The sequence below is a fragment of the Podarcis gaigeae genome, assembly GCF_964106915.1.
Source record: "Podarcis gaigeae genome assembly, chromosome: Z".
NCBI classification, from domain to species: domain Eukaryota; kingdom Metazoa; phylum Chordata; class Lepidosauria; order Squamata; family Lacertidae; genus Podarcis; species Podarcis gaigeae.
This window is the reverse complement of record NC_139691.1, coordinates 47,378,724-47,400,246: the sequence shown is the minus strand read 5'-3', so window position 1 is coordinate 47,400,246 and position 21,523 is coordinate 47,378,724. Positions and strand designations below refer to the sequence as shown.

Genomic DNA, 21,523 nt, shown 5'->3' with positions numbered 1-21,523 from the left:
AGCTTGGAAGAGCATGTGACTCTTAAATCTCACGGCCATGGGTTCAAGCCCCATGCTGGGCAAAAGATTCCTGCTTTGCAGGGGGGTTGGACTAGATGACCCCCATGGTCTTTCCAATTCTACAGTTCTATGAACTCCATTTACCCAACCATTTTTATTCTTCCAGGGTTCCTGAACAGACACATCCATGCTGTCAGAAGAGATTTAAATAACACAAAAATTAGCTTTAGCTGTTTAAAAAGAGCTATTTAAATCCTTTTTTTATTCTCCTCTGCTTCTCACACTGTGAAAACATTATTTGGGACCTTGTTTTGTAGCCAGGGCTAGTCTCTTTAAAAAAAAAGATCTAGAAGCTTGGCGGTTGATTTCCATTTTGAATTTCTTCACTGACTCAGATCTGAGCTCCCCTCTTTGGGCATCATGAATCAGCACATACACCCTTGTTTTCCCCCAAATAGGGACAGAAAACCAACAGAACTCCTGCTTTGATTTGGTTTCACACCCTATTGCAGCTTTGTCTCCCAACTTGTCTCCCACAGTGCATAGTTAACCTACGAAACTCCCTTCCACAGGCAGCAGTGATGGCCACCAACTTAGATGGCTTTAAAAGAGGAATGGACAAATTCATGGAGGAGAAGGCTACTGAGGACTACTGGCCACAATGGCTCTGGTCTGCTACTAGGGACAGCCCATCCCATTTCACCACCTAAGGCGAAATGGGAATTCCTGCCTCCTGCTATGCCCTCCCACTCCAGTTCCACTGCCAGAATGCCCTGGCTCTCTCTGAATTTGCAGAGTGCCATGGCATTCAGCAAAGTTCTGCTGCTTGACTTCTCCACCTGAGAGGGGAGGTATCCCAGCAGGAGGCATTGCCACTTGTCTTCCCCAACGCCAGGAAGAGAGGCAGAGTGCCAACACGGCACACAGGAAAAGCCTCTCTTGTGCTTCTGTCGTCTGAGGCAGGTGCTCTGCTTGCCTCATGGGTGGGTCGGCTCAGTCTGTCACCCCAGTTGGAGGCAGCAATGCTTCTTTATACCAGTTGCTGGAAACCTCAGGAAGGGAGAGTGCTTGGGTGCTGCTTGCAGATGTCCCACAGGCATCTGGTTGACCAATGTAAGAACAGGATGCTGGACCAGATGGGCCATTGGCCTCATTCAGCAGGGCTCTTATATCCTTATGTTCATAGGCATGGCAATACACTCATGCCATAAGCCTCCAACATCTATCTACATGTCTTTCCTGATGACCTGGCATGGCAAAAGGCAGGGAGCCCAAGCAGTAAATGGAGCCACAGCCAACTACTTCCAGTTTTCCCCTCATCCTGCTCACGTCTGAGGTTCTGCAAGAGCAGCACTGGGACCAAGTAGGAGGGAACTGGCGGGCAGTGCCACCCATTGGCTGGACCAGTTACAAGTGAGAGAGCAGGCAGTTGGGGCCTGGCTGAAGGCAGGCTGAATCTGGCAGGGCAGTGCCACCCTGGCTCTCAGAGACTAGGCCACCAAGGAAAGGATCACCATTGAACATTTGCTAAGGATGCAGGTGCTGCCAGACTGGACCACAGGCATGCATCCAGGACAGGAGGGAGCAGATGAGCCAGCCCAGCCCCTTGCAACTTCCTGCCTGCCTGCAATGGTGCCTTTTGTCGGGAGTTTCTTCCCACCGTGTTCTGGCAGATCCACTTTCTGCTGCAGCTTCACTTTGGAGCCTCCAATCAGAAGGCTCCCTGGTGACATCAGCCTTTTTTTAAAAAAAAACACACATAAGAGGGCTCCGTCTCTGAATGCAAAATGGGTTCAACAGACAATGCAGCTGCAATCCATGCTTTGCTTCAAAGGGCAGCTCCCCATTCCGCCTAATACTCCAGCAGCACCCCCAAAGAGAAGGAGCCAGGGGTGACTCAGGTCCAAAGGTGCCTTTATTCACAGTGATGGTGGGCTGCAGCTCCCTCTGGGCATCACCTTCGGTACTCAGCGATGCTTATCCTTTTTGCCTATCTCCCATCTGGCTTTGGCTGTTGTGGTCGTCTTACGAGGCTGGCCCTCATCATCTAGGCCGCCAGACGAACTGGCCCCAGACTTCCCACTGGTTTTCCCCTGGGCATAGGAGACAAACACAGATCAACAGAGTTTAGGGTGCAGCAGCAGTGGCCCTTGAAGGAGGCGGAGGTGGCAAGAACTCAACATCCATCCATCCATCCATCCATAGCTCAACTTTATATCCAGGGAGCTCAAGGTGGTTTACGTGGTTCCCCCTTCCTCGTTTAATCTCCACAACAACAACCCAAGGTCACCCAGTCAGCTTCATGTGGCAGTGGCGTAGCATGGGTTGTCAGCACCCGGGGCAAGGCAAGTAATTTGCACCCCCTAACCCGTGGTTTTGCGCCCCTTAACCCTAACCCCCAGATGTTGCGCCCGGTGTGGCCGGGCCCCCCTGCACCCCCCACGCTACGCCACTGTCATGTGGTCAAGTGGGAATTTGAACCCTGGTCTCCCAGGTCCTAATCTGACACGCTAACCACTATGCCACCACTGGCTCTCAGGTGAAAGCAGGGGTGTGCCCATAACACCCCAGTGCTCCAAACAAGTATCTCTCTTTCCCCCACCATTCTATCTGCTATTGCACATGGCTGAAGACTCCCCTTCCCTTGGCTGTTGGTTGCATCCATCTACTCTCCAACAGCCCTGCCCTCCTCCACTGATTTAAAAGTCAAGAAGGCAATTCTTCACTCAGTTAAAGAGAAATCAGGGGGGAAAGTGTTGGGTCCAAAGTTCAAAAGTTAAGAACCAATGTGGCATAATGGTTAGAGTGTCAGGCTAAAACCTGGGAAAGGAGGGTTCAAATCCCAAAACCACGCAGCTCACTGGGGGACCTTTGGCTAGCACCCATCTCTTAGCCTAACCTGTTAACAGACCTTGCAGCTTGGGTGAACTGAGTTGAAAAAAATCACACAGTTTCTGGAGTACAAAGGCTTTATTCATGCTGCAACTATTTACTGGATGTGTGTAGATGAGAGAGAGAAAATAACAGACATATTGTCTCAACAAGTTGGGAGAGAACAGCAAACAAAACACAGCTCATCATTTAGGGGTGGGGTTAACTTAGACAAAGCAAAGACTACACATAAGTGCTGGCCACATTGCTAAACAAACTGTGTTGTCTTGTGGTTTAAAGTAACACATCCATTAACTGCAAACGCAAGAGAAGGAAATGCATTTCTTTTCTCCAGCATGGCCTACCTCACAGGATTTTTGGGAAGATGAAATGGGGAGAATCATGTGCAACACCTTGAGCTCACTGGAGGAAAAGGTGGGATATAAATGTAACAAATAAATAAAAAATACCAGAGTGGTGTGAAGCAGTAAACTATACCTGGCACCTTAATATCTATGCACATGCGCTACTGTTAAAGACAAGTTTTAGTCAACCCCACCCTGCCCAGAATTTTTTTTTATTAAAAAACAACAACAACCCCTGGGAAGAAAGGCAATTCCCTGAGGCAGGAGGAGACTAGCTCCCTAGTGGCAAGATCACAAAGGCTATAAGGTGCTGAAGATGGAAAGAGATAGGATGCTAAACCAGAGGTGAGAAAACTAAGGTATCTCTGTCAAGCCCACAGAATTCTCCCCTAGCACTGCACCCCTGCCCAGCCACACCCTCTTTCTCCCCAGGCCACGCCTCTCACCAGCCCTGCTTCACACCCTCCCTGGGTGTTTTTACCTGGCTCAAACAAGCCCTTTTGCTTGCCTAAATGGAGTCTAGACAAGAGAGGGGTATGTGCATGGCAAGTCCTGGAGTCGCGTCAGACAAGCTATACAGGGCCAAAATGAGCTGGATCTCTCCCCCCCCCCCCCAGGTAAAAATGAGTGCCTCACCACCATCTGATTTGCTACTGCCATGCACGACAGGAGTGATTCCATGGTTGGGGGCTTCTTGCCATCTGTGCTCTTGAGAATCTTGAGGCGGCTTTTCTCAAGGATGTCACACTGGTTACGCAAGGAGTCTGAAGGGAAGCAGAGATGCTCAGTGGGAAGAGGACCTTCTGTTGCAGCCTTGAAAAGCTCAGCTGGCTGCACCATCGACCCAAACACAGCTTTATGGCCTGTCACAGTGCATGCAGCAATTACAATTTCCAAAACATATTTTTTTTTAATCAGACTTGTTCTCTGCTTCACAACCACCCTGATGAGGCTGGGCCACATCCACTCCATACATTTTTAGCAGTGCCCACCAAATAATCCTGGGAACTGTAGTTCACCACTCAGAACTATAATTCCCAGCACCCTTAACAAACTAGAGTTCCCAGGTTTCTTTGGGGGGAAGTTGTGTGCTTTCAAGGTACGATGTGGATGTGACCATCCCGACTGGTGCCAGCTATAGTATCCCTGACAGATGCTCAGAAGCCTCCAGGGAAGGAGAACCACCACCTTCCAAGGCATGCTGTCCTGTTGTTGAACAGCTCTGATCGTTCTTAAGTTTCTCTTGCTGTCCAGCCTTGTTGGGTGCAAAGCAATGATGCTTGCAATAAGTTAGAGAGGTGGGATAGAGGCTTGGACCTTCACTGATTCCTTCTGCTGATCATTTTCTCTCTCTCAGCTTAACTTCCTTTCTGCTGCTGCTTCAGTTAGTGTTAGTGTTGGACCTTCCTTTTAGCTGACCTCATGATTCCATGACAGCCACATGGGAGCTTGTATTCAGAATGGCTTTGTTTACTAGGAGTAATAAACCCTATGTTTCATTATTATTTCAACCAGCACTCTTACCCATCAAATTATTTCTGCACCCCACAGAGATAGATGATAGACAGACAGACAGACAGACAGACAGACAGACAGATGATATAGATATAGATATCTCCAGACCATTCCGAGCAACAGAGAACAAGCCTACTCCATGACTGGATCAGGCCAATGGCCCATCTAGTCCAGCATCCTATTCTCACAGTGGCCAACCAGATACTTGTGGGAAACCATGGAGCAGGATCTGAGCAAAGAGGAACTCTCCCCTCCTGTGGTTTTCAGCAACTGCTGTTCAGAAGCATTGCTGCCTCCAGCTGTGGAGGCAGAGCACAGCCATTAAGGAGAGTAGCCTTTCAAAGCCCTTTCCACCATTAATTTGTCTAATCCTCTTTGAAAACCCTCCAAATTGCTGGCCATCTCTACCTCCTGGGGAAGTGAGTTCCACTATGCGCTGAGTGAATAAGTACTTTATGTTATATCAGGGAAGGTCCTAGAACAGATAATTCAACAGTCAGTCTGTGAGCACTTAGAAAAGAATGCTGTGATTACTAACTTCTCAAAAGCAAGTTAAGCCAGACAAATTTCATTTATTTATTTCTTTTTGATGCAGTTACAAACTTTGTGGATCAGGGGAATGCTGAAGATGTAGTGTATATTGATTTCAGGAAGGCTTTTGACAAACTCCCCCACGATATTTTTGCAGAGAAGCTGATAAAATGTGGGCTAGATGAGGTAGATTTGTAGCTGTTAGGTGGTTCTGTAACTGGTTGACCGACTGAGCCCCAAGGAGTGCTCAGTAATGGTTCCTTGTCATCCTGGAAAAAAGTGACAATTGGGGTGCCACACGGTACTGTCCTGAGCTCAACATCTTTATAAATGACTTGAACAAAGGAATTGAGGGGATGCTCAACAAATTTGCAGATGACACCAAACTGGGAGGGGTAACTAATGCTGCAGAAAAAAAGGATTAAACGTGGCCTTAACAGATTGGAGAACTGGGTCCAAACGGAAAAAAAAGAATTTCAATAGAAACAAATCTAAGGTTCTGCACTTGGGCAGGAATAGGCAGCTGCACAAAGATAAGATGGGGAAACCTGACTTATCAGTAGAACGTGTGAAAAGGATCTAGGGGACTTAATGGACCACAAGCTTAACATGAGCAAAAAAAGAGCTGATGGTATTCTAGTCTGCCTATATTCAACAGAAGTACAGTGTTCTGATCAAGGGGAGTAATACTCTTGGTCTATTCTGCCATGGTCAGGCCACACCTGCAGTCCTGTGTCCAGTTTTGTGCACCACAATTTAAGAAGGACATTGAGAAGCTGGAACGTGTGCAGAGAGGATGACTAAGATTATCAAGGGTCTGGAAACCAATCCTTATGCAGGATGGTTGTGGGAGCTGGGTATTAGCCTGGAAAAGAGGAAACTGAGAGGAGACATGATAGCTATCCTCAAATATCTCAAGGGCTATTTCCTGGAAGATGGAACAAGGTTGTTTTCTTCTGCTTTGGAGGGCAGGCGTCAAACTATGATAAAGGAGATTCTGACTAAACATTAGGAAGAACTTTCTGACAGTAAGAGCTGTTCGGCAGTGGGATGGTCTCCCTTGGGAGGCTGTGGACTCTCCTTCCTTGGAGGTTTTTAGCAGAGATTGGAGGGCCATCTGTCATGGATGCTTTAACTGAGATTCCTGCATTGCAGGGGGTTGGACTAGATGGTGCTTGGAGTCCCTTGCAATTCTATGATTCCATCATCTGCCCTAAATCTCCCAGCAATCAGCTTCACTTAGTGTCCATGAGCGCTAGTGTTTTGAGAGAGGGAGGAAAAAACTTCCCCCTATCTTCTCTCTCTCCATGCCTTGCATAGATTTATAAAAATCCATCCTTTCAAATACATGATGGCAGCTATCATGTCTCCCCTTAACCTAACATGCCCACACCCTCAAAGGACTCTGATTCCAGAGCCCTCACAGATTCCAGATCCCTCTTGGTCTCCCTGCTCTGAATGCACACTGTCAACATCCTCCTTATCTCCCTGATGCAGCCCACAGCTACCACACACTTCTTCTGCCTATTTCCCTCTCTTTACGGAGCTGGGTAGCTCCGAATCTGCCCTAAACTCCAGCACATGTCACATCTGGCCACAGTGTGCTGGGGATCTTTGACCCAGAGTCTTTCTTCATTTGCTGCCCCTCTGGTAGCTGGTGAAGAACCCTGCTAGATCTTTCTCGGTGTTAGGAGTAGCAACTCTCCAGAGTCAGAATCTGGGATGCTGTGCTGGGACTGGTAACGGCCGGCCTGGCTCTGAACGGAAAGAGAGTATGGGAAAGTAGAAATGATGAGTAGCCTTAGGATGCTTGCTTATCTCTTGGGCTAGCCTGTCCAAGGCAAACATGAAAGCCCGCTAATTCTCATAACACTGTCCAGCTGCAGAGGCTCCCCACCCCCGCCCCCTTTTGGAGTTCGTTATAAAATAAGAGATACCTCTAAAGAGCCTTGGATCGGCCGGATTGAAGATAAAAGTTGGCCTGACCTGCTAGAGATATAAAACCACCAGTCAAAAAAGGAACAAGCCCTCTGCCTATTTCCTGACTGCATGTTGGTTTATTGTCTAATCTAGGAGTCTTGGATCTCTGTTGTGGATTGAAGGAAGGCTAGAGCAAAGCAGAGTGTTGTCAGTTTGCAGGGCAGGGTGGGGGAGGGGCAGTTAGGCTGTATGCCCAAGTCAGTTCTATTCTTGGAACCAGCAAGGACTCGATTATTGGAATAGCCAGGCTGCTTCTTGGTAATGGCCTAAGTATAGGTCTTTAAGGTAACAAAGGAAGTGGCTCTGTGCCAGAGGGCAAATGGGTGGGGGGCCCTCCCTCAACTAGGTGTTAAGTTAGAAAGACAAAAGCCAGAGTGGAGAGTTGTGTGAGAGAGAGAGCTGGAAGTTAGAAGCAGCTGCAAGCCAGAGAGGGAGAGCCATGCTTGATTTCTCCTGGAATCCAAGGCTGTGATTGGGACAACAAAGACTTTCTTGGTTGTTAATGCTGTGAGCCCCTCCAGCGTAGGCTCAGGTTGTGTATATGTGTGAATAAGCCATATGTCATAAAGACACCACAGTCTCCGCTGAACCTCATTCCAAGGAAACTGAACCCTGGGTATATGCCTGGAACCCATGCCTTATAGAGTTTCCTAAAAACAAGGATAGCAATAGGCTCTGTTTCAGTTGTTGACTTTAAAAATTGGGGAGGTGGTGGGAGGAGATTTTGAAGAAAGGCTGTGACTGGGAGAAGCAAGACCTTATTGGGGTGTTAATGCTGTGAGCCCCTCCAGGTTGCATAGATGTGTGAATAAGTCATATGCCATAAAGACACCACAGTCTCTGCTGTCCCTTACTGCCAGCAAACTGAACCCTGGGTAATCGCCTGGAACCTCTGGAGTCTTTCACCACTCGGAGATTGGTGCTCAAGAAGAGGGAAAGATCAGAGACAGGTAATTTAGGTTTGTTTTATTTTATTTTTTTCTGCCTGCACTCTCCTGGTGAAGCATTCCTCAAATGGAACTACCCTTTTCTTATGCAACTTGCTTGTATTATTGAATAAAAAGGTCTGTTGTGCCCATATATTGAAATCTTTTCTAAGGCTGGTATGGTTGGTGGGGGACCTGCTTTGTTCTTAATCCAGTGGTTGACAATTCTGCCTCTCAGGTTTCTAAGGGTATTGGGGCAATTGTTGGCTGGCTCACCCAGAAATTTCTAGTAAAGATAACAGTCTTCTGCTCAGACCTAAAGTAAGGGGGTAGGATTGGCATCTGTCCTGACACCCAGTGCCTCAGTTCTATTAAAAAAAATAAAATATGCTAGGTGTCGAAGTCTGTCTAGAATATACCACCACTTGGAGAAAAAGAACAGCTACACATTGGAATAACCTGCCTATAGTGGTACCTCGGTTTAAGAACAGCTCTGCTTACGAATGATTTGCTTCACAAACTCCACAAAACTGGAAGTAGTGTCCCGGGTTGCGAACTTTACCTCGGTCTAAGAATGGGATCTGAACGGTGGAAGGGCACCAGCGGTGGGAGGCCTCATTAGGGAAAGCATGCCTCGGTTTAAGAACGGTTTCAGTTTAAGAACGGACTTCCGGAACAGATTAAGTTCGTAAACTGAGGTACCGCTATATTGACATCAGGCTGCTGCCCTCACTGTATCCTTTTCAGCACCTGCTGAAAAAGAATTTATTTCAGCAAGGCTAACCAGACATGTACAACGTTGACATGTGTTTTAACCTGGTTTTTTAGCTTACTAAATATTTAAATACCTCTTGTTTTTGACTTTTTCTTTTCCATATAATTTCACTGTTTTACTTTCCTTATTTGAAAACTTCTTTGAGGCTTCCTTTGTTTTTGGGTTTGGCAGTCAAGGAGCGCTTTATATAAATTTCATGAAACAAAATAAATAAACGTTAGAGGAGCCTGGTTGCTGGGTCAGACCAAAGGCCTATCCAGTCCAACATTTTGTTATCACAGCGGCCAGAGGCCTTGACGGGGAAGCCTGAAAGCAGGAGGCAAGTTCAACAGCAAGTTCCTCCTATTTGTCAGGTGTGCTGACTCAGGAAAGCGCTGGGTGAGCTGATGTTACGCGACACCACAACGTCCTGCATGACACCCGGATGTCAGACGTGATGCCCAGAGGTGATGCCTTGGTTGTTAATGCTGTAAGCCCCTCCAGCGTAGGCTCAGGTTGTATATGTGTGTGAATAAGCCATATGTCATAAAGACACCACAGTCTCTGCTGAACCTCATTCCTAGGAAACTGAACCCTGGGTATATGCCTGGAATATACCCATCACTCAGCTTCCATGGGTGACATTTCCTGTACCTCCTTTAACCTCCACAGTCTTGTTTGAAACCCTTTAAAAGTCATCCATGTTGGCAGCGAGCAGTATATCTTACAGTACAGAGTCCCATAGTTCAGTTCTGCTCTGTTTCCTTTTGTATGTCCTGAATCTCCCACCATTTGGCTTCATTGCATAACCCTGCTGAGTTTTAATATGAGAGAGCAAGGCTTCCCCCCATCTGATGTGGGTTCCAGCACATCCCAGGTGGGTGCCATTGCCATTCTAAGAGAACAAGGAAGGAGGCATTCATGGTGATTTCCAGCACCTCTCTTTTCACTGAGAGAGAGGGTGAGAAAAACTTCTTTCTAACCCCTTTCTCCTATATGGTGTTGCTCACAGGGGAAGGAAATGTAAAAGGGGCTACTTTTACTTGCCCTGACTTCGTAGGTTTCAGAGTTGCGTTGTGATACACTGAGAATAGAAGTTTAAGTCCTGCAAGTTCCTACCCAATAATTCTACTGGAGGGTGCTTGTACATAGGGTGAAAGGCCCGGTAGCTGTTTTCTTGTTTCGACCCTGCAAAGAGAGAACCCTGTGTTACACGCTTTGACGCTTTGCAATGCATTTGCAACATGGAACTTGGGCTGAGTGCTCTGCATTCCTAGATACAAGTTGGGAGAATGCTCACGGCTGATTTCTACCAGCCTGCAGCTAATTGCCATTTGCCTTTTATTTATTTTATATTTATTTATTGCATTTATATCCTGCCTTCTTCTCCCAGGAGCTCAAGGGGGAATACAAAGAATCATAGAACTGTAAAGTTGGAAGGGACCCCCCAAGGGCCATCTAGACCAACACCCTTCAATGCAGGAATCACAACTAAAGTTCCCGGAAACAACTTTCCCAGGCAGGCGCCATGTTCTCCTAAGGGAGAACTGTCTGAACACACAAGGAAGGAGTTCAAAGGAGGATGGTCAAAATCAGCTCTTGAGTCAGCACTGCACCCTTCTGCAGGGCAATAAGAAGGAAAGAGCCATAGACCCTTTATGCCAGAGGGACGCAGAAATCCATAGCCACAAACACCCGAGAGGGGAGTTCATGTGTTCTTTGAAGAGGACTGTACCTGCAGGCCAGTGGAAGAGACACAGCTGGCATTAGTAAGGAAGGGCTACATGGTTAGAGCCGCAGCTGTTTACTGCGAAAGCTCTCGGCTGCACAAACGCCCTGACCTCCCCCACACAATGGACCAACTAGCCTTGAGTGGGTGGGAGGCAGGCAGGCACAGTCCTGCTTCCCTCTTATGAGCATTCTTTAATGTTTTCAATTAGATTAGGAGAAGACGATAAACAGGAGGAGCAGGTGCGCAATGAAAGAAAAGAGAGGGAGATTCCACCCCAACCCAAGCCATATTTTGGTGCCAAGAGCAGCTGCATTCCCTAACCTGCCCCCTGGACAACCTGCAGATTGTGCCAATTAAACACACACATTTCTTTTGCACCATGAGTTCTCAGTTGGCTCACCCTCAAGACTAGCATGATACTGAAGAATAAAAGTCTACCTACTAGCATCCAGAATTCTGTTTCAGCCACCCCTCTAGCTTCTGAGATTTCGTCACCATCCAAATATTTCTGAGCGCATCTTTTGCTTTTACAGGGGCTAGGAATTTGTTCCTTAATGGAAGCCAAGATTCACAGAAAGCCAAATCCTGCACTCAGGACCCTGTCCTGTGCTCTTTTTTTTGCTCTGCACATCCAGAATTGTGGCAGATGCAGCCCTGGCTCCAGCTGAAGGGAGATTTCTCTGTGGTCTCCGAAAGATTAGAAAAGCCAGTTCCACAAAGCGTTGCCATGAAGCATCCGCAGTTATAAAGAAAGGGGAAGCCACTGCCTTACATTCCTTGATAATCCCATTCCAGGTGCAGCCCAGGTTGATGCAGATGGCTTGGAGGCTCTCCATCTTCCATCAGGCTGCATTAATTGGGAAAGTTCTCCCCCTCCTCATTTAATTCTCACAATAACCCTGTTAGGCAGGTGAGGTTGAGAGGCAGAGACTGTGGCCAAGTGGGAGTTTGAACCTCCAGCCCCTACTGGCTCTCTTTCCCAAGAGGTAAGCTCACAGAAACCTGGGTACAAGCCAGCCTTCCCCAATCTGTCTGGCAAGTCTAGATGCTTTGGACTGCCTTTTCCCTTAAGAATTGTAGTCCACAAGTTTCTGGAAGGCACCAGGTACAACAGGTATGGAGTACCCGGCAAGAGTCCATGGGGTGGGGGTGGGGAGATCCCCTAGTTCTGTATAAGAGCACCTGCCAAGCATGCAGGACAAAGGAAGCTGCATCATATCAGATTGGTCCATCTAGCTCAGGATTGTCTACTCTGACTGGCAGCAGTTCTCCAGGGTTTCGGACAGGTAGTCTCTCTCAGCCCTGAAGTTGCTATTGGGGTTTGAAGCTGGGACCTTCTGCATGCAAAAAATGAGAGTCCCCTGGGGTCCCGAGTTCAGTTCCTGGTATTGCCAGTTAAATGGCAGGTAAAGGGTCATGGGGAAAGCTTTGCTGTTGACCTCAGAATGCCACTGCTGGTCAGAGCAGATAATACTAACAGTATAGCTCAATATAATATATTGCATAAGTCAAGAAGCAGCTTTCTGATCAGAGGTGGGTAAGTGGCACCTTGAACGAAACGCAAGTAATGGCAATTGCTCTTTTGCATATGCCAGCTAAGGCACTCACACACATACCTTAAAATTCCCCATTGCGTGCTACACAAAACAACCCATAAAATCAAAAATATACTGTGGCAAATGACCCAATTAATAATAATAATAATAATAAATAATAATAATAAACACAGCCAGTGAGAAAATGAAGCTGAATTGTCAGCAGATCAGCAGGCACAGTCAAGGTGCTAATAAAACCTCCCTAACCTGGGGTCCTCCGAGATGTTGGGGATTACAGCCCATGCTGACTGAGACCGATGGGATTTGCAGTCTGAAATATCTGAAGATATCTGAAGAAACTGCCTTTATACTCAGATCCATTGGTCCATAAAGTTCAGTATTGTCTAAATTGACTGGCAGAGGTTCTCCAGGGTTTGGGGCTGCCTATATTCCCTACCTAGAGATGAACCTGAAACCTTCTGCATGTAAAGTTGATGCACTGCCACTGAGTCACAGCTCCTCCTCAGAAGTTTGGTGGGTTTCAGGCTGGGGGTGGGGCGTTTCCAGCCCTGCCTGTAGATGCTGGGGATTGAACCTGGGACCTTCTGCATGCTAAGCAGATGCCTTGCCACTTCCTTATGCTGGAGAAGGATGAGTTAGCACAACACAAGAAAACATAGCAAAATCCAAAGAGGAAATGTCAGGTTTCATTTTTTAAGTTTCTAGACCATATGACTGCATGGGTCAAGAAAAAGCAACAGCAATTTAAGAGGCAGCTCCCTGGGTTTGCTTTGAAACAGCTCTGCCAGCTGTGCTACCAGTGGGAAGCCTGCGTATGTCTGACCCCACGCCTTTGAGAAAGGGAATATTTGGAGCCAAGGAAGCAATGACTTTCAGGAAGCTGTGGCTGCCACCTGTAGAACTAGCTGTGCAGGTGGGGGAAGGGGGGGCTTCCTAGTCCTTGGACGTACCTGTGGCGCCCCGCTCGACCTTACATATGTAGTAGGTCACACGGGGAGTGAGGAACTTGCTGGCATTGTCTTCTGGAAACTTGACTAGGAATAGCAGCTTCAGGGTCCCATTCTCTTCACACAAGTCGATGGGATCTGAAAAGGGAACAGAGAGATATGGGGGGCAGTGGAGTGGGTGGGTTCACCTCCTTTCCTCTGTGTAAGCAGGGACTTTGCCTCTTTGTCAAGGAGCATTCACAGCATTCAGAGTTGGTCTTAACTCTTTATTAGCAAAAACACGACCATCACAGACTTGGCTGTCAGGCCTAAGGAGCACAGCAGCTCATCGCTGGTAGGTCTTACCCCATAAAAATCAGTTGCTGAGACTGAAAGTCCCTACCTCCCCACAGCCATCTAAGTCCCTTCCTCACCAGGGCTTTCCCCAAACAATTAGAGACTACACCTGTGTGGAGCCTGCTGCTGTTCTGCCCATTTCAGCCCTCTTCTGGGGCTAGGAGACAGGAGGAGATGGGGGCTTGTTGCAGCAGGTAGGGGGGCATCTGTGACTCTTCAAAAGCCTGATTTATCTCTGCCTCATGGTCTCTCTCCTCTTCAGCCTCTGCTTCTGATCTTCTCAGAAGCAGACTCTCCCTGCTCACTAAACCCTCTTTCCTCTTCAGCTTCTGACAATTCCTCTTCCCAGTCTCGCCCCTCTTTCTTCTCCCTGTGACTACTCATTGTCATCCCACCACCACTCCCCAGGCTCTGAGCCCTGTTCCCTTGGGAGTTCCCCAACTGGTTCCTCCCACCATTCTTTGTCTCCAACAAGTCCACGACACTCTCCTCCTTTGGTCAATGGTTGTGGGTCAGCCCCCACAGAACACAACTACGCCAGGAGTTGCCTGTTCTCAGTCTTGCATTTTACACTCTTGAAAAAAGTAATTGTGGTTATTTAATTGCCAGCTTTTCTAGGGCCTGATCCAGAAACATTTAAAGACAATAACAATGAAAGCAACATACTTCAAATAGTCAAATTTATTCAGAATGTGGCTCAATGCAAAACAGAGTATAAGTCTTTAGTGGAAATGCAGAAGTGTGCCCAGGTCCTGAAAGGTTCAGGCAAGTAGAAAAGGGTTGCAACTGGATTGGTGTTGACTAGTGTCCCTTAGGACTGGTAGGGCTCAAAAGCACAGAAAACAGTAATGGCTTCCCCGACCTAAAGGATCCTGGGAACTGCAGTTTGCTAAGGGTTCTGAGAGTTGTTAGGAAGTCTCTATTTCCCTCACAGAACTACAGTTCCCACATAATTTAACAATCAATATGTTTGATACAGAAAGACTATTGCTGATATATAATAATAATAATAATAATAATAATAATAGAAGCCCTTTTGGACTTTTTGTGTACAAAGGAAAATGAATTAATCTATTTGGGTCAGAAGATTCAGAAAATATTGCCTTTTATCAGTTTGGTGCCATTCTAGAATGAATATTTTGAGTCATTTCTTGCTGACAGCAAATTTTTATTTTTATTTTATTATTTTCTTTTCTATTATTCTGTTTGGGTTTCTTTTTGGTATTTCCCTTCTTTGTTTCTCTGTTTTTGTTTTTATTTAGATTAGTTTCTTTTATCTTATTGTATTATGAAAAATATGTAATAGAATCTTCTTCTTCTTCTTCTTCTTCTTCTTCTTCTTCTTTTAAAAAAGACTTTAACAATCTTTATTCCCAGAGAACTCTTGAGAATTACAGCCCTGTGGGGGTATTAGGGGTCTCCTAACAATTCTCAACACCCTGAACAAACTATAGTTCCCATAATTCTTTAAGGGGGGAGCCCTGGCCACTAGACATATGGTAGGGTTGCATTTTTTTGATTGACTTGCCTAAGATCGAGGACAAAGCACTGCTTTTCGGAAATTTCACCCACGTCTTCCTCTCCAAAAAAATAATCCTGGGAACTGCATTTTATTAAGGGTTCTGGGAATTATAGCTCTGTGAGGGGATTAACTAAGGTTCCCAGGATTCTTTGGGGGAAGCCATGCAGTTTAAAAGCATGGTAGGTACACAGACTATGACTAAGGAGGAGAGAGCTGGCAGGCAGACACCTGGACTACTTGTAAGTAAGAAGATGGTAGGTGGGGCCCTAGCGGACCAGTCTCCACACGCTGACATCAAAAGACATTCAACTCAGCACCATGCAAGCCTCCCAGGAGAAAATATGTCAGAGATGGGGAGCCATCCCCTCAAAGGCCCTGCATTCAAAAATGGTGTCCAGTTTTATCCAAAATTAGATGAAAACCTGCTTGAACTCAGGAACCATCATGCAAAATTTAGTTATGATGTCTTAAAAGGCATCCAGTTGCGTAGTGAACAAACAACCTTCCAAAATATATAGTGGATTTCATATCTAAAAACAATGAAAACAATTTATATATCCAAAATAATCCCAGGTGCAATGCAGATGAAAAATAGAATTAAAAAATCTCCACTTGTTGAAACAGGAAAGAGGAGCCACAGGAGCTGAAAAGAAAATGGGAGTTCCAAAGTACATTTATTAAGGATGGGTTAAGGACCTTCATGGGTGGCCAGTTTTTAGTCAGTCAACAGAGCCCAAGGGTCTTCCTTTGAGTTTGTACTTCTGATACATAGAAGTCACAAGCAGTGTGGACACAGGATATTTTCCACCTGGAGATAAGATGGCATGTCATTCCCCCCCCCACCTGGCACTACCTGTTGCAGGATCCGTAGTACAGTCAACCAAAGGGAAGGAGTCTTTGTTGCCTCCTGACCACCAACTGGGCAGGGTTTGCCGTCCACTTTCTTTGTGCTTTGGGAACTCATCTCACCTGTCCTGTGCAGTCCCACCTTGTCACGCAGGTAATGCATTAGGAGTAAGACTGAGCAGTTAATGTTTGCCAGGAGTTGTCGTTGGTCTGCAAGAAGAGGAGCCAAGGATGGTTTCTACGGGCAGCAGCTGAGCCCATGTACCACAACAGGCAGGGGTTTATATATATATATATAGCAAGAGCCTGGGAGTGGGGTGTGGACTGAGTTCCCTTACCTTTTAAAAATTATATATATATTTCTGGCAGAGAGGGCTGGAACAGACATACACCCAATGCCTGAGCCAAAAATCCACCTATATCTCTAATCAGTAAAGTTGTGGCCGTTTCTAATCCAGATCATTGTCTCCCTGGGCGGAGGCACTGTGACTGGGCCCACAATAAACAAACAAACAGACATTGTGGTGAGTTCCCCCACCCTATCCCCCCAGAAAAAAAATCACTGGCTAGAAGAGACACTGGTCTGCTTTCCATGGGAAAGTCTCCCCCAACCCCCAGTGTTTTGTATCCAGGTGAGGCTAGGAGAGATCTCTGACTAGCACCCAGGACAGCTGCTGCCAGTTAGTGTGGTCAGTACTGAGCTAGATGGACCAATGGCCTGGCTCAGTATAAGGCAGCTTCCTCTGTTCCTACAACCCATGTCTACTGGGTTCCCCCTTACCTCCATATTTAACGCAGATAAACATTCCCCAAATCCCCTTGGTTCAGCTGGGCAGCTCTCGACCAGCTGAACCGCCCTGGAGCCATTGTGACACCTCAGAATAACCTCATAATGAGAGCCAGTGTGGTGTAATGGTTAGAGTGTTGGACTAGGACCTGGGAGAACAGGGTTTGAATCCCCACTTGGCCATGAAGCTAGAGTTGCCATATTTTGAAGAGTGAAGAAGAGAACGCTATGACATCTCTCATTTTAAATACCCCTACTATATGTAGGGGGACGTGGGTGGCGCTGTGGGTTAAACCACAGAGCCTAGGACTTGCTGATCAGAAGGTTGGCGGTTCGAGTCTCCGTGACGGGGTGAGCTCCCATTGCTTGGTCCCTGCTCCTGCCAACCTAGCAGTTCAAAAGCACTTCAAAGTGCAAGTAGATAAATAGGTACCACTCCGGTGTGAAGGTAAACGGTGTTTCCGTGCACTGCTCTGGTTTGCCAGAAATGGCTTAGTCATGCTGGCCACATGACCCGGAAGTTGTACGCCAGCTCCCTCGGCCAATAAAGTGAGATGAGCGCTGCAACCTCAGAGTTGGCCACGACTGGACCTAATGGTCAGGGGTTCCTTTACCTTTACTCTATGTAGGCTACAGAAGCTGTGATCTATTGCTGGTGGGGAGCAAGAGAAGAGGAAAGCAAGTCCTGTCTACATCTCATCCAGAAACTATAGCCAGAGACATTTTGGCAAATTTTAAAAATCCACCTGGACAGAAATTTTATCCCTGGAAAAGAGGATATGTCCTGGAAAAAGAGGACAAATGGCAACCCTACATGAAGCTCCCTGGGTGACCTTGAGCCAGTCACCATCTCTTAGCCTAATCTACCTCAAAGGGTTGTTGTGAGGATGAAATGGGGAGGAAGCAGGAACCATGTACACCACCTTGAGATCCTTGGAATATAAAAGTGGTATATAAATGTCAATAATAATGATGATGGTGATGGTGGTGATGATGATGATGATGATGGAACACAATATGAGGGAGGCTGTGGTGTTAAAATCTCTGCAGGCATCTGTAGCTATGGCTGATCTCTGAAACAAATCAGGAAAGAAAAAAAGTCAGCTGGACTGTTTTGCTTAGAGAGTCATCATCCAAAATCTGTGAGGGAAGACATACTTTGGTCTTTCAAATTTCAACAGAAACTTGTGCGAGGTTAAAATTCGGCACACTCCTAGATGGAAACAAGAGCAGGATTTTTATTCACTTGTAGTGTAAAAATTATTATGCGCAATATGGTTCAATGTAAAATTTGGAGTACGAATGAATATGCAGTTGTAGATGTTTAAAAGGAGACTCCATGGAGGGGATGGAGGGAAACTGCGGGATTTGGAGAATCTCTTTATATTATTAGTTTGTGTTTAGTTACACTTTGTATTTGTAAAATCAATGAATATTCTTTACAGGAACTACCATGAGGCATATGCCATAGTCGCAGGGCTCTGTAGTGCTGCCTCATGTCTGCCTCTGCTGCAAGAAGGATTAAGTATGCCTGCTCAAGGCCATAGCATAATCCCTGGCTATACGAGCAGCTGAGCTGTAGGCAAAGTGCCACATCTCAAGAGTAGAGCATCTGCTTTGCATGCAGAAGGCTCCCGGTTCAGTCCCCAGCATCTCCAGGTTGGGCTGGGAGACACCTCTGTCTGAAACCCCGGACAGCTGCTGCCGGTGCGTGCAGGCAGCTCTGGGCTAGAGCAGGACCAATAGTCCAGCTTAGTGTAATGCAGGTTCCTATGTCTCTACCCTGTCCCAGCCGAGAGAGCGGTGGCAGGAGGCTGAGATGACCAACTCTAGCAGGGGCATGCAGGACTGGCCCTGGGAAGGTGGGTGTGAATAGGGGTGACTGTCCCAGGCCCCACACTTTGGACGCCCCTGCTTGTCACTGGTGGCACAGACAGTAGCCCAAACTTCCTGGCTGGTCTTGCTGTCTCTTACCCAACTGGATAACCTCTCAAACTCCTCACTTGTTAGAGCAAGGCAGAGAAGTCGGGCGGAGGCAGCAGCAAAAGAAACAAGAGATTAAGAAAGGAGGGAATAGGCCACCGAAGCTAAAGTGGCTGCAAAAAACAAGAAATTTCAAGTTAGCAAGTGAAGGACAAAGAGAGGAAGGCCACTGGCACTTTTTGCAGCTGCAAACAACAACGCAAATAAAGCCAAGGGGCATGGGGGTAGCCAGGCTTTTTTTGGGGGGGGGTAGCCAAAGTTGTTGAGCTGTTCTTGAGAAATCACAAGTGAAAATGCCCCGTAAATAGGTCATTGCAGAGACAGGCTTCTGCTGTGGGGGGGGCAGAACCTTGGATAATTGAGTACTTTCAAATCCATAAAAATACATAGCCAGCTGAGATTCAAGATGCCTGTCCCACCCTAACAAAAATCCTTTTCCCGCCCATGCTTTCCATGCTTTTCAATAATATCTGTGGATCTAGGGGGGCAGCTGCCCCCCTTGACTATGTCCATGCCAGGGGACAACAGAGAGAGGGAGCCCAAGTGGGTGCAAAAAATGGCTCAGAGTAAGAAAGGGGAAGGAGAATGTGGGGGAGAGGGAGGCTGCTGGCACTAATGCAGCTGCAAAAAGCAACACAAAATTGCTGCTCAGTGTGTGGAGATTTCTGGACTTGATGACCCTCGGAGCCTCTTCCAACTCTGCAATTCTATGATTACACAGTATACTGGGTTTGGTAGTTGTAAACATTATTGCTTTCCCTTTTGCTCAAGACCACACTGCATTAGGGGTGCCAGAAGGTGCCTTATCCCGAATCTGATCATTGGTCCATTTAGCTCAGTGAAGCAGGTTGTGGACTCTCCTTCCTTGGAGGTTTATAGGCAGTGGCTGGATGGCCATCTGTCATGGATGCTTTAGCTGAGATTGCATTGTTGGGGGTTGAATGAGATGACCCTTGGGGTCCCTTCCAACTGTACGATTCTAGGATTCTAAGAATGAAGATCATAGAATTATAGAATTGTAGTAAGGGACCAGAGGGGTCATCTAGTCCAACGCCTTGCAATGTAGGAAACTAAGATTAAGAGTCTCATGCTCTACTGACTGAGTTATCCCAGCAGAATGCTCCTTGTTGTGACCTAAAGTCACTGGCCTTCTTCACACATGACACTATGCCATGGTTTGATTAAGTCACAAAACATGAATCAACCAGGTGTTGTCCAGCAGATGATCAGACAAACCATGGTTCCTGTCCCAAATGCTATACCCCTAGTATATTTGTAGTTTGGTGAGTGTTTAGGGTGGGGTGGTAAGCCAAAGCAAGGTTAATAATAATGCTGGGTTCACATGTAATGCTAAGCCACAGTTAAAAACCAAACAAGATTCTATTCATGGTTTGTTGGCAGTAAGCCAAACATAGTTAAACTGCACAAAGCTCACATGTCACTAAACTATGGCTTAATAAACTACAGTTCAGCATTTTGTGCAAACCAGGCTACTGAATCATTTCTTGAATGCATCTGCAACATGTTCATACAAAACAGATTTGAGCAAGACATTTCAGAACAATATTCAGTATAGAACTCCCACACAATTAAAATATATCAACCCACCCTACAGTCTCAATTGTTGGAGAGGCTGTGCCCTGAAAGTCACTTATTTCTACCTATGGTGGAATGTCCTGGTGTAAGTAAATTTTGGACACTGGTTCAGAAAGAGCTTTCTGCATCAGTTACATAAACTATTGTTTACTCCCCGTATTTGTTTATATTATCATTACATTTGAAGGAAGCAGGGGTCCTTCAAATGTCCAAGGGGTTCCGCTGCCTGAAGCAAAGGGCAAAAGTTGCCTCCTCCTCCCAGTCCCATTCCATGTACAAAAGCCCCTATTGCACCCCAAGGGCAATGGCCTAGTAGTTTACTGGGTGCAGGAGATGCTGCATGGGATGCATGCACAGAGCTCTCTCCACTCATTGCCCTTCAACATTTGCCACCTGAGGCAGTTGCCTCACTCTGCCTCATAGTAGTTCCTGTAAAGAACTTTTTGACATTCTTATTTATTGCTGCTAGGCAAACGGTAGTACAACAACACAAACTTTTGAGCAATCTGTCCTTGCAAGCACTGTACAAAAACATTTGGAACAATGCAATTTTTGAAAAGATTACCCACAATCTACATTCATGGCAGCGTAAAGAACAGCCACTGCCTTTTAGTACAATGCGGTGGGACCTTGTTATTTTATTAAATATTGGGGGACACCCCCCAAACCCTAGAAATTGATAAATGGTAGGATTTTGGTTTATGCACCAACTACTGGTGCTGAAGAAACTGAAAAAGACCAGTATTCATGGATTAAAGAACCTTTTAATGAGGGTGAAAGAGGAGAGCACAAAATATGGTCTGAAGCTCAACATCAAAAAAACTAAGATCACGGCCACTGGGCCCATTGCCTCCTGGCAAATAGAAGGGGAAGAAATGGAGGCAGTGAGAGATTTTACTTTCTTGGGCTCCATGATCACTGCAGATGGTGACATCAGCCATGAAATTAAAAGACGCCTGCTTCTTGGGAGAAAAGCAATGACAAACCTAGACAGCATCTTATAAAGCAGAGACATCACCTTGCCAACAAAGGTCCATATAGTTAAAGCCATGGTTTTCCCAGTGAGAGCTGGACCATAAAGAAGGCTGATTGTTGAAGAATTGATGCTTTTGAATTCTGGTGCTGGAGGAGACTCTTGAGAGTCCTATGGACTGCAAGAAGATCAAACCTCTCCTTTCTTAAGGAAATCAGCCCTGAGTGCTCACTGGAAGGACAGATCCTGAAGCTGAGGCTCCAAGACTTTGGCCACCTCATGTGAAGAGAAGGCTCCCTGGAA

The 21,523-nt window shown here is 46.4% G+C and overlaps 1 protein-coding gene across 2 annotated transcripts; it reads right to left on the bottom strand.

The window, feature by feature from the left end:
• Nucleotides 1–1,897: 1,897 nt before the first annotated feature.
• Nucleotides 1,898–16,764, bottom strand: LOC310836132 (uncharacterized protein CXorf65 homolog). 2 transcript variants are annotated; one of them, XM_083721045.1, is made up of 6 exons: nucleotides 16,663–16,764; nucleotides 16,005–16,091; nucleotides 13,181–13,315; nucleotides 10,062–10,130; nucleotides 3,873–4,000; nucleotides 1,898–2,093 (listed from the first exon to the last, which is right to left on the bottom strand). In XM_083721045.1, exons 1-6 carry the CDS (start codon nucleotides 16,685–16,687, stop codon nucleotides 1,968–1,970), a joined length of 570 nt encoding a protein of 189 aa, XP_083577171.1. In that variant the 5' UTR covers nucleotides 16,688–16,764; the 3' UTR covers nucleotides 1,898–1,967. The 2 variants fall into 2 exon arrangements, with proteins under 2 accessions (XP_083577171.1, XP_083577172.1); XM_083721046.1 differs by lacking the exon at nucleotides 10,062–10,130.
• Between the last annotated feature and the right edge of the window lie 4,759 nt (nucleotides 16,765–21,523).

Excerpts from the sequence above, each read along its gene's own strand:
- LOC310836132 (XM_083721045.1), bottom strand. The coding sequence starts at position 16,687 with ATGTTTATCTGCGTTAAATATGGAG. Across the intron at positions 16,092-16,662 it reads TATCTGCGTTAAATATGGAG|ACCAACGACAACTCCTGGCA; the intron begins GTAAGGGGGAAC and ends CTCTTCTTGCAG. Across the intron at positions 2,094-3,872 it reads CAGTAGCAAATCAGATGGTG|GGGAAAACCAGTGGGAAGTC; the intron begins GTGAGGCACTCA and ends TCCTATGCCCAG.